This window comes from Struthio camelus, chromosome 18, assembly GCF_040807025.1.
Source record: "Struthio camelus isolate bStrCam1 chromosome 18, bStrCam1.hap1, whole genome shotgun sequence".
In the NCBI taxonomy this organism is placed as follows: domain Eukaryota; kingdom Metazoa; phylum Chordata; class Aves; order Struthioniformes; family Struthionidae; genus Struthio; species Struthio camelus.
The window spans coordinates 7,270,623-7,286,063 of NC_090959.1; the positions used below are offsets into that span (position 1 = coordinate 7,270,623).

General features: G+C 54.8%; 1 protein-coding gene across 6 annotated transcripts in view; it reads left to right on the top strand.

Annotated features, from left to right (window-relative positions):
• The window catches only part of PLCG1 (phospholipase C gamma 1), a 58,769-nt gene that overhangs the window by 21,630 nt on the left and 21,698 nt on the right, over positions 1-15,441 (top strand). For all 6 annotated transcript variants that reach the window (XM_068911902.1, XM_068911905.1, XM_068911904.1 and 3 more), the window contains exons 2-7: positions 4,788-4,940; positions 6,107-6,200; positions 6,569-6,616; positions 12,912-12,996; positions 14,479-14,562; positions 15,155-15,177. In XM_068911902.1, coding sequence (XP_068768003.1) covers positions 4,788-4,940; positions 6,107-6,200; positions 6,569-6,616; positions 12,912-12,996; positions 14,479-14,562; positions 15,155-15,177 — 487 coding nt within the window. The remainder of the gene's footprint in view (positions 1-4,787; positions 4,941-6,106; positions 6,201-6,568; positions 6,617-12,911; positions 12,997-14,478; positions 14,563-15,154; positions 15,178-15,441) is intronic.

The window sequence follows — 15,441 nt, forward strand, 5'->3', positions numbered from 1 at the left end:
GCGGGGCGCTGGGTTTCCTGTTTACCTTTGGGAGGGTGGCTGGTGTTTGCTGAGATGTCTGTGTTTTACTTGTGGCTCTTGCAAGCTGCAGTGGAAATACTTCTGGGTAGGGGTTTGGTTTATTGTCTGGAACAGTCCGTCTGGCCCTGGAGGTGGTGGGACAGGGCAGTGCTGAGGCAGGAGGGATGGGAGCGTGCCGTTGCGGTGGGCTCAGAGGAGACCTGGAAGCAGGCACCGCAGAGAGGTGGAGGCGTGCTTGAACCAAAGAGGCACGAGCTAGTTCGGGGAAGCAGCGTGTCAGTGCTTGCTTGATTGGGACAGTGGCATTTGCACTTGCCTCGCTTCCTGCTCAAGAGTCATTTCCTTCCACGGTGCAAAGGCGCTGGAAGGTATTTGAGTCACTAGAGATAGTGGAGCTAGAGAGGGCTGATCCGCAGTAGATCAGTGTGGCGTGAAGAGGGCTGCATAAACCAAGACCTAAACCACCACCTCCCCAGCACACACAGGCACGTTTGGGAGGATGAGAGAGCTGAGCAAGCAGCTGCAAGCATGCGTGGGCTAGAGCTTTTTGCCTTGCTCCCTCCAGGTGTACGGTGTCCTCCCAGAGACTGCTCCTGGCTGTAGGAACTCCCCGCATGCTCCTGCCTTTGAGAACCTCCTCGTTTGCTTGGGAGGTTTCTCCACACCATGGATTTTAGGCATGCAGCTTGCAACGACAGCTCTATCCCCGCTAACCTCTGGTGCTCTTTGCGGCAAGAAGTGAATGCAGGGCATAGTTAGCACGCTGCAGTATCCCTCAGTGGAGACAAGACACTTGAGGTCTGGCGCGAAGGAAGGCCATTGCCGTTCTGGCCCCTTCTTTCCCCTGAGAGACAGCACGTACTTATTAGTTATTGCCTGGTGAACTACTGTGAAAACCCAGCTGCCAGCTCTTTCCAGCTGATTTTGTCAAGCCATGTGTCCTTTAAAGACAGGAGTGGTCTTCAGCCCTACTGCGCATGTCATGGCTGCAAAGACCATAACTTCTGAGTGCTGTGAGACTCTTTTTTTAGGGATAAAATAACATTCCCTTTCACTGAAGGTGTGAGCACACGGACAGATTATGGCAGGGCAAGCGAATGTTTGAATGTCGAGCCAGCTAGTTTCTTCCGGGTAGGTGATGCCTTAGAAAGTCACGCCCTTGCTTATTTTAGGGAAATTATCTGCCTGCTCAGTACAGTCCCAGAGAACTGGATCTTCCTGTGCCCTTGCCCTTATTTGCAGAGTTTTGAGGGTTATTGCAATGATCAGACTAGTTACGTCCCGAGTCAGGCACGTGAGTGGGTTGCAACCGTCTCTGGATGCAAATTTACTGTGCTGCACAGTATATCCTGTCAAAAGGTAGAAGACCATCTAGGTTTTGCTGGGTTTCTCCTCTGTACGCGTTTGGTGTGTGGGCAGAGTGTGCAAATTACAGCACAAAAATGATCTTAAAAGGAGCATCTATAGTCAAGGCTGCTGTGGCTCTGCTTCCCCAGCAGAGAGAGTTTGCTTTAAAGAGGATCCCAGTTTTCTCAAGCAATGTTTATGACACGTCTCCCCCAAGTCGTGCCGAATTTCCTGGCATGCCGCTGTATTTGGGAGCGAGCGTCGTTGCTCACGATCCGGCTCAGCGCCGCCAGCCTCTGGCGTGGTTGATGAGCAGGTCACATTTCTGCCTAGCGTTAAACTGCGCTAAATTGAAATGAAGGGCAAGTCGATCCACAGCGACTGCAGTAAGCGGAGTTTAATTGGGATGAATTACACGCCAGGTTTGCAGTAATCTCCATCCCACATTGCTCAGAAGCATCATCTGCTTTGGAAACGTGACTCAGAAATGTTGTTATTTGATTCCCCTGAGCATTTAAGAAACTTTATTTTTCCAGGAAGCAAAGATTCTTGGGGCTTTTGGATTGTTGTTGTTGCTGTTGCTGTTTTCTCTTTGGTTTATGGTAAGGAGAATCCTTTCCCAGAATTTCCTCTGGGGAGGGAGGCGAGTGGGCTGCGAGACGTTCCCCACCAGCTTCTCTTCAGCTCCATCTCGTCTCTCTGCGTTTAACGTCCTGGCACGCTCTAACCTGGAGCACTCGCGGCCTCCCCGAGCCAAGGAGCTCGCGGCGCCGAGGTAGCCAGCGCGGAGCTCGCTGCCGTTTGTCGGCCGGAGCTGCAGCTGCCGCTGCGGCTGCAGATTTACAACCTCGCTCTCTCCCTTCGCGGGTCTCCAGGCGAATCCGCCTCCGCGCCGGCGGTGCTCATCCTGCTCGGCCCTAGGGAAACCGCACCACAATTTCGGGTGAAAGCTGGCAGAGGGGAGGAAGGGGCACCGTTTAGTTGTGTAAACCAAGAGTCAGGGCAGGTTCGGTGTCTAACTTGGGTTTCGAAAGGAGAGGACCTTAAGGAGAGGACCCTAAATTTTAAGGAGAGGACCTTAAATCCGTGGGGTTTGTGAGAGGCAGGAGCTGCGAACGGGCTGTCCCGGAGGCTGTGTCCTCGGAGGTTTCACCTCGGGAGAAAGGCTTTTTTAACCAATGCTGCTCTCTTGAAAGGCCAAAAAAAAAAAAAAAAAAAAGCAAGCAAGCACAGCTTGCAGATGTCTGTTGGTGGGAGGAAGAGGAAGGCGTGGGGTGTGAAGCCAAAGAACTAAGAAACTCGCCGTCACCGTAACTCTGCCCCTCGGCGCTCTGTTGCCTGTGAGCGTCCGTCGTTCGCTGCTGAGCAGCACTTTGCTGGCAGGGGCTGAGAAACCCTCGCGCTGGTCACCTCTGGCCGTGGATGGTCAGATGTCTACTAAGGAGCGGTGCAGATTGCAGTCCCTCCTGCCCGGCAGGACCAGAGTGTTTTCTGCCGGATTTGCGCGGTGTTATGGGGACAGGCAGGGGCATGAGGGTGAGAGGCGCCCGGGGGAGGTGGTGGTTGAAGCCGGGAACAAGGTTGGTCCGTGGCACGTTGCCCAGAGCTCGTAGCCAGCTCCATTCGGTGCAACCTGCCTTTCACGCTTGCACCGGAGCAAGCGGTCTCGAGCTGCCGCATGTCCTGACTGGGGATCGCCGTGGCGGAAAGACCAAACCGTTCTTTGGGGGACACACCGATAAGCAAGCATGGTGGTGGCAGGGGAGGTTTTCTAGGGGACTGATAAGAAGCGGCTACGCTTACAGGCTTGCGTGCATGCCATCTCCCAGACGTGGTGAGAGGTGCGTGCGAGGTAAGTGGTGAGGTCTCCGTTTTGTTTTGAAAGGCTGCGGCGCGAGTTGGGGCTCCTGCAGTGCTTATCGTCAGAGGTGAGGAGCGCGGGTGACTTTTCTGGTCGAGGGGCTGGACGCGGCGCGTCGAACACGGCGCTCGCTGCACGGCGCAAGACCCCTGCGTGCGGCTCCCCCCGGTCAGCCCGAGCCACCACGCTTGACGAAGGCAGGAGAGGACCATGAGGCCGCTGGGGTAGCTCGCTTCTGGCCAGGCAGAGCCCTGAGCGTAGTAAGTCCTCCTGAAGGCACCCTCGGCTGCCCCCGTCTCGCGGTGCAGTGCCCGCAGCCCCCAGGCCTCGCGGAGGGCGGCAGGGCTGACCCGCGGGCTCAGCGTCCGTCCGTCCTTGCTCTCCAGCAGAGCCAGGGAAGCCGTTGGTGGGCTGAGCTGTTCAGAGCTCAGTACCCCGTTGACGGAGGCGTGCCTGGCATCACGTAATGGCTGGTAATTCAGCTCTTCGACGATTGCAACAGCACTCTCCGTGGCCTTTCTTCTCCTCTAATGATGGAGAGGCCCCTGGGTGTTTGAGCCTCTCTGACTTTAATGAAGAGCGAAAATGGTGCGGTGCTGCCTAGCTGGAGAGGCCAGCACACCCTGTGGGATGAAACACTGCCATTTCCTAGGCCGAGGCAGGGGTTGGGATCTCCCTCTCATGCTGTGGAAGACTGAGCTGACGTTAATTAGTGACCTCTCGGAGCCCCCTGTGAGTCAGATCAGGTTAAAGCCTCCCCTCCCGGCAGAGCTGGGGAAACTGAGGCTTTGGGTAGCGGCATGGCAGGGCTGGGCTCAGGCAGCGAGGCAGGAATCGCGCCCAGGGTTGGTAGTTTGTGGTTGCCAGCTCTGTGCTGGGTACTCCGCGCGTCACGGCGGCGGCTGGCGGACCCCTGCCGTGCTCCCTGGCTCGGCACCTCTGAGTTTTGAGACCGGTCTGCGCGGCTGGGGTCGGTGGGGACCACAGCCTGAGGCTGATGGTGCTCTGGCTCAGCAAGGGGCTGTGATCCAAACTTCTCGTCTCATCGCAGCGGTCCGTGGTGCCATCTTGCTCTGCCCCATGCCCAGAGATCAAGCTCCATCCATCTGGCCCTCCTCAGATGTAACTGTCCCTGTTTCACTGTGCCTTTGCCTGCGCTCCGGATGCGCCTGTCCAGTTGTGCAGTTCCCCCGGCAGGACAGAGAGCCTTGGTTGTGCCATTCCTGGAGTCCTTCATGCCCTGGTTAAATCCTTTGCGGACCTCCCCATGAGTTCAAACAGGGGTATTGTCCCCTCTTGGCAGGCAGGCCACGGAGAAGCCACATGTTTTCCGCAACGTTTGCACGTGAACAGTCTGTGGCAGAACAAGGAGGTCACCTCTGCTCTCACGTCCCCAGCTAGCATCTGCACAGCGAGACTGTCCTCTGCTTACTTTGCAAGTCCTCTCCTTGCACCCTGTCTCACCTTCTTCTGTGCCTTTAGGAACTCAAGACTGTCATCTTCATAGGGTTTTCAAGCCATTCACTGACTCCCCTTTCCTTCTCCCTTTATCTCTTAGTGGATATTCGTGAAATCAAAGAGATTCGTCCAGGAAAGAATTCACGTGACTTTGACCGGTACCAGGAGGATCCATGCTTCCGACCAGACCAGTCGCACTGCTTCGTTGTCCTCTATGGCATGGAATTCAGGCTGAAGACCCTCAGCTTGCAAGGTAAAGCGCTTGTGTCCCCCAGGGTTGTGCCAGTGAGGGCACCACAGGCCCTCGTCACCGCAGTACCTGGACTTTGCATGCATCCTTCCAGGAGTGAAGGGAGCATATCCCTGGGCAGATGGTTTTGTCATACACAAGGGGTATATTTGGAAGTAGGTGGTACTGGTTCACTGAAGGGTAAATGTTCACGCTGATCTAATTAAGCCAGTTAATTCACCTGATAAAACCAAAAGCTGTATGAACTGAACCCTCTAGTTCAAATGTGTGCTTGAAATAAATGTTGTTGTCTCAGCTTGTCATGTTGGTGTTCATCGGCTGTGTTGTGCTAACTTGCCACACACATGAAGCGGTAAAACCCGACCTGTTTCTGCTTTGCAATTCTGAGCAATAAAACACTGCCAGTTACTGCTAGTGACACATGGTAACTCTCAAAGCCAGGGTAACTCTGACACATTGTTTCAGTTTTCCTAAACATCTTGCTGGTTGACTTAGGCTGGACGGGGAGCAGCCAGTCTTGTCTTGTGTTCTGCTGTTGATGAACAGAGGTCTGTGCTGTTGAGTTACCTCCTGTCTGGGGTGGGTGGAAGACAGGCTCATAATCACTTGCTGTAGTTCAGCTGACGGATAATAACTTTTTCGACTAACAGTGCTCAATCTTGTGTCTTATTTAAACGAGCCCTGATGGAGGCAGTCACACTGAATGTCCGTGGACATTCTGCTTTCTGCCTAATGCTCACTGCAGCACTCGGGGACAGATAGCACTCCTGCCTTCAGAAAGGATGCAGCTGGTAACAGAGAGGTTAAGGAGGAGTTAGCACACGTTCCCAAGGAGTTGCTGACCTGTCACCCAGGGCAGCCTGAGCATTACTCCTTGGGGACAAAGATAACACCCTAGTGCTCAGGAACTGAATGGAGCAAAGCATGTGATGTGGAGGGGATGGCGTCTAGCCAGCTGTGTACATCCTGAGGGAGATGAGCAGAAGCTCGGCAGGGAGAGTTTCTTCTTTCGACCAAAGAAACTCTGCAAGGAGAGTTCCTATCGCGCAGCAGCTCCCTCCCGTTGGATGAAGGAAGGGATCCACAGCGCTGGGGTTAGGCTCAAGAGGTTTGGGTTAGTGAGCCTCTTTGTCCCTTCCTCCCATTTCTCCTTTTCCTTCTTTCCACAGCCACCTCCGAGGACGAGGTCAACATGTGGATCAAAGGGCTGAACTGGCTGGTGGCAGATACTTTAAAGGCCGCCACCCCCCTGCAGATTGAAAGGTGATAAACTTGTCCATGTCTGGGGGAGTGAGAGGCCCAGACTAAGGGAACGGAGCAGGCAGCTCCTCAGCACAGTCCTTCTGCCCTTGTCCTGCACTTAGATTTTTATCCCAGTGAGCCTCCAGCTCCCCGTACCTTTGATTTTGTGCAGACTTATCTGTGTGCTCGCTTTCAGGCAGAGAGAGTCTGCGTGAAAATACGGCAGGCTGCCCTGGAAGGGGAACAGAGCCAGGTCCTCCGATGGGAAGGAGGGCTGCATGAGGGGGTGGTGAGACATCAAGCATCTTCTGGCTACAGCAGCAAGCAGAACGGGCTTGTTGTTAACAAGTTAAGGCTAAGTGTGTGCGTGTTTATGCCTTTCCTTTTAGATGGCTCCGGAAGCAGTTCTACTCACTGGATCGTAACCGGGAAGACAGGTAAAAAGAGAGAGAAACTCTCCCTTGAACAGACTTATATATTCACAGAAGCAAGGCTCATTTTACCTGGTGCCAAAGCCTCAATATTTAAGAGGGCCTAGAAACACTAGAGACACCTTTAAAAGCCCCCCCTCCCCCCAGCATAACATCTTTTTGGCCCCTTCTGACTGTACTGAGCTGCAAAGGCTTCCAGTGACGGCTGTCGCATGCACAGAGCTGTCCTGCTCTTGCCTTGGGTACGGAGAGTCACAGTGAGACTTGCCTACCTGGATTCGGGTGCTGAATAAGACCCATGGTTTGTACTGCTTCCAGGGGAGGCGTTGAGCTAGAAGGGTTTCCCTTTGACTTAAAAATCCAAAGCAAAGGCTGCTTTTGAGTTTTTTAGGTTTTTAGCTTTCATTTCCAAGAAACCTTAGTCCAGTCTTTTCCTAACTGGTTTTCACTGAATTCAAACATCAAAAAAAATCATCATCTTTGTTTCCCTGACCTGTTTCTCTGCTGTTTGGACCCAGTAACACCTTGAGACCTAGTAGCTGTGAGGCACCTTCACCCCGCAACCGGCATTGCCAAAGGAAACAAATACAAAAGAGCCAGAAGACACCTTTGGCCACCCGTTTCGGGGCTAAACTGGATTCTGCTTGTTACTCTCCACCCTGTGGCACCACCCTGTTTGTTTTATTCTGCTCCTCTGAGGACTGTAAGGCTGTGGATCATCCCATTGCTTGATTTCTAGATTGGCGGCTTGCAGCAGGGTGGCTGCCTGTGGGATTCCTGGGGGTGTTTCTAGCGATCTCCTAGTAGATGAAATGTCATGCTTGGACCCGTCATGAGGAGAATCAGGTTGATCCAGGGCAGGTCGGGGAAGGGTACATATGCCATATTGTGGAGATGAATTTCTACTCCCTGCCTGCTTTGCCCCCTGCTCCTGCAGCCTGCTTAGCCCAGGGCTGGCAGTCTTCTCCTCTCGAGGTGCTGTTCTTTGCCTCCTTTCGTCACTGGGACGTGATTTTCCCCTGTGATGTTAACTGAGTGCAATAACCTTTCAGTGTTGATTTCCGTGCTAACACGCTGCCCCGAGGTAGCAGGCTGTCCCACAGGCCTGCTCAGGAGAGGGGAGAGCGGAGGGAAGAGCTGGAGGCATCACGGATGCAGCAGTACGTGTCCTCCAGCAACGCTAGAGCACCTGGGCTCCATCTGCTTCCTTTATTTGCCTAGGCTGGGCTTACTGCCCTGGCAACGGAGCACCTGGCAGATCGCTGTATTGCAGAAGACCTTCCATTTTGTCTCTTCCCCAGTATTAATCTAGCAGTGCTAACGATTTCCACGTTTCGCCCTGGAGTCCCTCTGCTCCTTGCAGGAAGCTCCCGCCAAGAAACTTTTTGTAGCTGCACTCGTGAACCTGGCTCTCCGCGCCAGGGGCTCACGGCTGGAGGAACCGTGGGCGAGTTTGCACCGCCGTCAGACAGGTCCATCCTGTGGATGAGCCGGCAAAAGCAACCGCGCGTGGTCAGCGGGGAGCGGTGAAGCGGGCAGGTCCTCTTGTCCTTACTGCTGTTTCTGCCTCCCTTCCAGACTTTTTGTGCTGCCCCATGTCAGCCAGGACAGACAGAAAAGCCTGCTGTTGAGCAGCCTGGGATTAAATTAAACCTGGTCAAAACTCGGAGCGGAGCAGAGTGGGAGAGGAAGTGTTTTGCATCGTACAAATCTCCATGCATTGGGTGTTTTCACCTAAGAAGACGGGTGTTTTCACCTTGGGAACTGGTGGGGCCTCATCTCTCCTGCGCTCTTCCCAGGGCAGCTTGAGCTTAAATTTACCAGAGAGGTGTCTGGAGGTGTTCGTTAGTGAGTGATGATGTATAGATGCTGTGCAGACCTCTCTAGATGAAGGCCTCATCTGTCCTGCTTAGCTGTAAGCAAAGAACTGACGTGGCCAAAATTCAGAGCTGATTTCCCTTGTCGGTGGAGAGGGAGTGTTTTGGAGGGGCCCGTCTCCTTCCCGTTGCTTATGAAGGGATGTCAGTGGCTGTGATCCCGACCTGAATGAACGTGGGCTTTATGTCCACTCCAGAGCTGCCTACGAGCGCCAGAAATCAGACCCCATGACCCTCCCAGTCCCTCCCAGTTTCGCCTTTGCAGTGATTCGGATCAGCACGGTGAAGCAGTGCTTGGTCCATTGGGGTTTTGCGGAGGAGGGGTTCGTCCTCGCAGAGGTGGAAAGCGAGTGTGAGTGGTGCCTTTAATGTGTTGCAGCTGCTCTGCATGTGCCACATGCCTTTCGAATCAAAGCTTGGTTTTCCTGCGTCGTAGCACTCGGCATACTGGTTTCCATCGATGACTGGGCGTAAGGGGGAAGCACGCAGGAACGCAGCTCATCGGCTCCTCTGCACAGAGCCCGCATTCCCCCGAGGGCTGATCAGGCTCTGTCTCTAAGAGGTGACCTGTCCCGTCGCTCCAGGTGGGCATGCTGGCTGTCTCCCTTGCAGCCGTCGCGGACCCCCTGTGTCTGAAAATTAGATTTCTGCATGTGCAGCAGTGGAGAAGCTGAGGCAGGTGCAGGAATGGCTGCGCAAGGGTTTGGAGCGTGACTACGAGAGAAATGGAAGAAGTTGGTCCTATTTTTTCTCGTGCAGTTATAAAGCTAATGGGGTGGCGTTATGGCAGGACAGAAGAGACAGAACGTGCAGGCTCGTCTGCCCGAGGTACGCTCAGCAGAGCTGACAGCCAGCCGGGTGTGTTTCTCTTGTTGTTACTGTTCTGTTGGGTTTTTTAATACCATTTTTCTATTAGCATTTAGAATTAAGGCAGCAAAATACAGCGTATTCCTTAGCTGCCAGTCAAGGGGAGTGGATTACAGGCAAACCGTTTCATTGACGGAATTGCTGCTGCAGCCCAAAGCGCACAAAGTGCAAAATGCGCGTGCTGCAGCATAGAGAGGAATATGGAAAGGTTTTAGGTTTTCCTGACTTTACAAGCAACCGTATGTTTTCTATAAAGCAGAGCGAGAAATTATAGGGCTCTTGGATGAAATCGTCGCCCTCACGAGGTGTTTCAACGTTCGCTTTGGTGTCAACTGGGATTTTTGCTTTTGCTTTGGAGCCTGGAAACGGATTTGAAAAGGGAACAGTCAGTTGTGTTTTTTTTTAAAACGCAAAATCATCAACACACATACATACAAATCATCAGCAACCTTGGTGCTTTCCAGAATAGCAGGGTTTGGGCTTCGGTGGGGCTCATGCCTGGCACTGGTGTGCACCGTGCGCGTACCGCACCAGCGCACGCGCAGGTGTGGGCTGCTCTCACCGGCTGCTAAGCCTCCGGGTGTTTGTTTTCTCAAGGGAAGTTAGGTGGAAGGAGGATAACAGGATGCTATTCTTTTCCAAACTGCTCCGGAGGAAAGCGTTTCGCCTCGGGCTCGGAAAGCGTGCCTGGGAGCAGAATTGCAGCGCTGGGGGGGCGGGACGTGGGGAACGTTTCCATCCCCTCCGAGATGGCTGGATCTGTCCTTTGGCCTGTTTGTCATGAGACTTTAGGGGAAAAAAAAAAAAAACTTCCGTAGAAGAGGTTAATGTGGTTTTTTTTGTTTTTGTTTTTTTTACTTTCTAGACTTAAAATAGTACCAAGCTGTTTAGCCAAGGTCTCGGAGCACTTTAATATTAATGATAACACAATAAATAAAATCATTCCGTACCCTGTCCTACCAGAAGCAGAGAGGGAAATGCTGGTCATAGCTTTTACAGGGACTGCTGTTTTCCACTTGTTAATGCTGTCACGTAGACCAGCAGTCGCTGGCGCAACACCTCCCTTGGGCTGCAGACCTCTCTTTCCCAGCTCTTACCCACCCCTGTGAAAACGTGGCAACAGGGTCATCATTCGAGACCGTCGTGAAGCTGCGACAGAACATGGCATCGAAGCCGCCCCTGCCCCGGCTCGGCGTGGGAGATGCCGTTTCTGCAGGCCGCTCGTGGCGGGTGATGCTCGGCGTGTCACCAGCCGAGTGCCCTGTGACCGCAGGGCTAATCCCCGGCTGCCCGGGTCGTGGCATGCTGCTCCTGAAGCATGGCTCTTCCACCGAGCTCCTTTCTGTTCCTATTGACGGCCCAGGCCTCGTGCATCCGCAGAGGTTAGTCCTTCCCTGGACTGTGAAAACAGCCCGGTGAAACTGGAGTGAGTTGTACAGCGCTTTGCGCTGGCTCCAGAGGTGCCCTAGCTTGCTGTGTGCCGACAGTCGTGCTTTTGCGCCTGGTCTTTCCCTTTTTCCCGGTGATCTCGGTCTCGATGCAAAGGCAGGTTGCTCCGGAGTCGCTCGGGTGCGTGAGAGGGGACGCGCAGGGGAGGCGTGGGAAGGGGACGCACGTCGCGGAGGGAGGCGGCCGGGGAGCCTGCACCCTGCATCAAGGAAAACGAAAGGAAGGAGGCCGAGACAAGGGAAGAAGAGGCAGAGTGTGTGGAGCTGGGAAGAGCAGGGCTGGCTGCAGTCGCTGTGGTCACCGCTGAGGTCTCTCCCCGTCAGCGCGAGCTGCCCGGCCGGTGCAGACAGGGCACCGAATTCAGTGCCCGTTGCATCTTCCCTGGCGCAAGTCTAGCGTGTGTGGTGTGAGCTGGCGTGGTGGTGCTCTGCCCCCATCTCCTCCTGCTGGGGTTGCGCTGTAGTGCCGTGGTGTTCCCAAACCTGAGCACTTCTCCCCCAGCCCCTTTTCCTTCCTTCTCCAGTTCCTTCCTCTCTTGGAAGAAAACCCTGGAGGCCACCAGGGCAGAGACAGGAGCTGAAGAAGTGGGTAGTAGCACCAAGATAGTTGTCTTAGTTGGTCTTTTGGGAGCCCTGGGCTTCCCTCAGGGATCCCACGAGAGCTGTTGCATGCAGCAGTCCTTGACATGAGAAGGCATCTCCCACCTTCTCCCTACTTCACAATCCTGCCTCGCTCCCCCGCATGTCGCCTGCTCTTCCCATCACCCAGGACCCCGGCAGCTACATGCGCTTGCTCGAACCTGCCTGCTCTCTGGACCGCACAGGGCCCTGCAGATGGCTCTGCAAAGCAGTGGTTTTCTGTTGGAAGAGGTGCAAGGCAGGCTCTCCTTCCCAAAAAGCTGGGGAGGAAAATACATGTCGCTCATGCGGAGAGTGTTGCTGGCTCTGTAGCTCATTTAACCATTCAGAAAGAGCAGGAGAGGCTGGGAACATGTGCTACCTTTTTTTTTTTTGGCCTATTGGTGAGTAGAAGCAAGTTGCATGCCCAGTCCCAAACTGGCCGGGTGCCGGCACCGGAGTCGGCACGGTGGCCAGAGCCAGGCTCCTCCTCTGGGCTCCCAACACACGTGAGCCTTCGCCGCACGGCGGCACAACCGCGCCAGCATCTATTCCCCCGTGCAGACGGCGTGGCTCGGCGGTACAATGCGGCGCTCTGTGTCCCGGTGGCTGCCGGAGGCCCTCGTCTCCGCAACGGTTTCGCTCTCTCTTTGGGGTTCCCTGCATCCCTCCTCCTCCTCCTTGCGTATCTTGACATCATGTTGTTTCCAGGGGGACGGTGCGGGGGACGCGTGGTTCGTGCTGTGGCTCTGCATCGCTTGAAGATGAACGCGCGTGTCTCCATTAAAACAACGCGCGCTGCGTCGTCCCTGGCGCGTGCGTTTGGGCCCAAGGCTGCGAGTGTCCCGGTGTCAGGCCCACCTCGTCCTCTGCAGGTCGGGGGACCAGCCTGTAGAGTCCTGGACTCCCGTTTGGGGGGCAAAAGCAGCATCTGTGATTGCTTGGGTGGACTCAGAGGTCTACTTTTTAAGTCAGGGGTTGCCAGGAGACCTCTCAGCTCTTTAGAGGATGGATGGGAGATGTCCCCATACTTCCTCCCACCGAGCACAGCTGGACAAGATGGGGCAGGTCTGTGTCTGTGGCTAGAGATACTGAAACAGTTTTTTGTCTTCTTTAGGATAAAATTAGCCTGGCCCAAACTGCTTGCAAAGCCTGCCCACCTCCAGCTCCCTCCACGTGTCAGAAAATGGGTTCTGGACAGGATTCAGTGACCCAGCTTCCACGTTGGAGCCCAAACACTTAAAAATACTGGTGCTCCCAGCTCTGTGCTCCCCACGCAAGACATACGTACAACATTTATCTAAGCAGGAAATGCTCTGTTTTGTGTTGGGTGCCGATGACAGTGTCCGTCCAGGGATGCGCGGCCGTCCTCGCGTTTCGCTGCCGATGCCCCTTGGGGCACGGCTGCTCTTTGCGTGCGGTGCCCCTGGGCGAGACCCTTCGGTCCCGCAGCTCCTGAATGTGTTTCCCTTCTTTCCCCTGCCGAGCCAGGATTTCCGCCAAGGACCTGAAGAGCATGCTGTCTCAGGTCAACTACCGGGTCCCCAACATGAGGTTCCTGCGGGAGAGATTGACGGTGAGTTTGCAGCCCCTTCCTTCTCCCCATTTGTGCCGGGGACCCTCAGCAGCATGCTGCCCACTTTTGAGCGAAAGCTCGCGGTGCCTAAACTGCCACGATGCGTTGGCATGCTGCAGAGGCTGCCAGCCTTTCCCGGGAGGCCCCCCACCCACTGCCGTGTCTGAAGAGGTGCCAGCTCCCACGGGGTGCCGCCCCCGGCCCGCCTGTGGCCAGCACCCTTTGCTCCCCGACCCTGCCTCCCACACTGGCCCCGCTCCTCCCCGCCGCGCTCCCGGGCCCCGAGGGCAGCCTTGGTGCTGGCTCCTGTCGCAGGTTTTGCCCTGCCGGGGTAGAGCTCAGCAACACCAGCCGTGAAACCAGCCCCTACCCTGGCTCTGCCTGCGCCGCTGCAGACCCAGAAATGGCTGGGAGAAAGGGATGGAGCTCGACCAGCTTCTCCGCCACGGCCATTTGGTCTCTACGAAATACCGATGTGGCAGGCGTACAGCCTTGGAGGATCCTAAAGCGTTTGACTTGTGCAGTTGTTAAAGCTTCGTAACACCACTGAGAGAAAGGAAATTGGGAAAAAAAAAAAATTTTGTAGTGAGAAATAGAAGGCAGAGCTGGAGGCGACTGAGCTGTGTCCACACGCGGTCCAAAGTGGAGAGGGGAGCCGAGCTGAGAAACTCTGCCGCTTCCGACCCTGCCGGAGTTAGCAGAGGGCCTTGCTCTTTGCCCGCTGCTGCAAGCATCTCTGCTTGCCTGGGATTCAGTTTTCCTAAGGAAGATCGCACTGCTCCTAGCAGCCTTCCCAAGGACCCCTGCCCTGTACGAGGTGCGAAGGGGCAGGGAAGTGCCTTCAAGTCAGATCCTGCTGGGGTCTCTTAGCTGGGCTGAGGGCGTGGGACCCTGTACCAACACACGGTTTACAGCCCCACTCGCAGATGAGTAGTTTTGTGTGTATCTAGTACAGGGTATATGCTTTGCAAAGTCAACGTTTCTGACCTCAGGCGCCAGGGTCATCTCTGTCAGTCACTTCCACCAGCAATAAACTCCAGGGCCAAAGATCATTGCGTACAAAGAAGAGCTTATACTTCATGTGTTGCAGATTGCAGACGCTTCAAGTATTCGCTGCAGATGAAAAATAAAATGATCCTTTTGTAGCTATTCAAGTAAGCTGCAATGCTTTTATGATCAGCATGGTGATGCCTCTAGTCGCTCACGGTGAGCTTAGGGAATGCCGGTAGCACGGGTGTAGGATGTGCTCGTGTCCCTGGGCACTGCTGCGGTCCCCTTGTTCCAGCAGAGAGGTGCAAAGGTGGAGGCAAAGCCAGGCCAAGTTTTGTGCTTTCTCTCCTCCTTTTCCTGCCCTGTGGGAGCTTCTCCAGCCCTCCCATGGGGGATCCTCAGGACAGGTGGGCCTGCACAGCCTCAAGCCCTGCAAGTCTACTGCAGAGCTGCCTGTGGACCCTGTAAAACTTCTGCTCTTCTTGGCCGTAGGACGTGGAGCAGAGGAACGGGGATATAACATACGGGCAGTTTGCACAGCTGTACCGCAGCCTGATGTTCAGCGCCCAAAAAATGGTAAGAGCTGAATTCTCCATGGCAGGGATGAGGAAGGAGACCTGTGTTTGTTACTGGGCGTTTTCTCTTAATTGCCTTTTTAACCTTGCCTCCATCAACTAATAGCTTGTTTCCTACCTCTGAGCCAGGGAAGGCAGCAAGTGAATAAGCTTTTGCTTTAGCCTGATGAGCACAGTACTTCGAGGGCTGCGTGAGCACTAGCTGTAAGATTAGCAAAGCGGGACAGAGCCCTGCTGTTCCAGCTCGCATCGAAGCCAGGCTGGAGCGCCTCGCAACCCAGCATCCGTCCCCCGAGTCCGTGCCTGACACTGCTGTGAACAGTGGCTCAAGGAGCAGGACAGAGAGGGGTGAGGGCCAGACACCTACGGCTGCTACAAGAGAGGTGGGAGCTGGCCTGTGATTGCCTTCATACAGCACCTAGGCCCAGTGTCCGGGGGCTAGAGATCTGCCTGCAGCGAGCCGAAAGGGTCTAGCAGACCAGGGCTATCGAAAGAGCTGTTTTACTACCCTGTCACCTTCTTGGTCAAACTGTGCTTTCACATACATTGGTGCCACTGATGCAAACCTGATGCTTGTGCTTTTTCTTTTGCAGATGGACGTCCCGTTCCTAGAAAGGTGGATAATTCTCTGTTTGCTGGGGAAGGGGCAAAGCTGTTTCCTTTTGCTCCCTAGCATGTTTTGGTGTCAGCGGTAGCCTGTCTGGGATGAGGCATGCTGCGCGCCTCTTGCTTGTCACCGTGCTGCTTGCACTTTGTGAATCAGTGTCTGCATTGTAGACGCTTCAGCTCGGGTCAGTAAGCGACTCCCTTTCTCCCAGGCATTTGGCTGAGACCTAACTCAGGTCAGCTGTGTCCAAAAAATTGTCAGTTGTTTTATGCG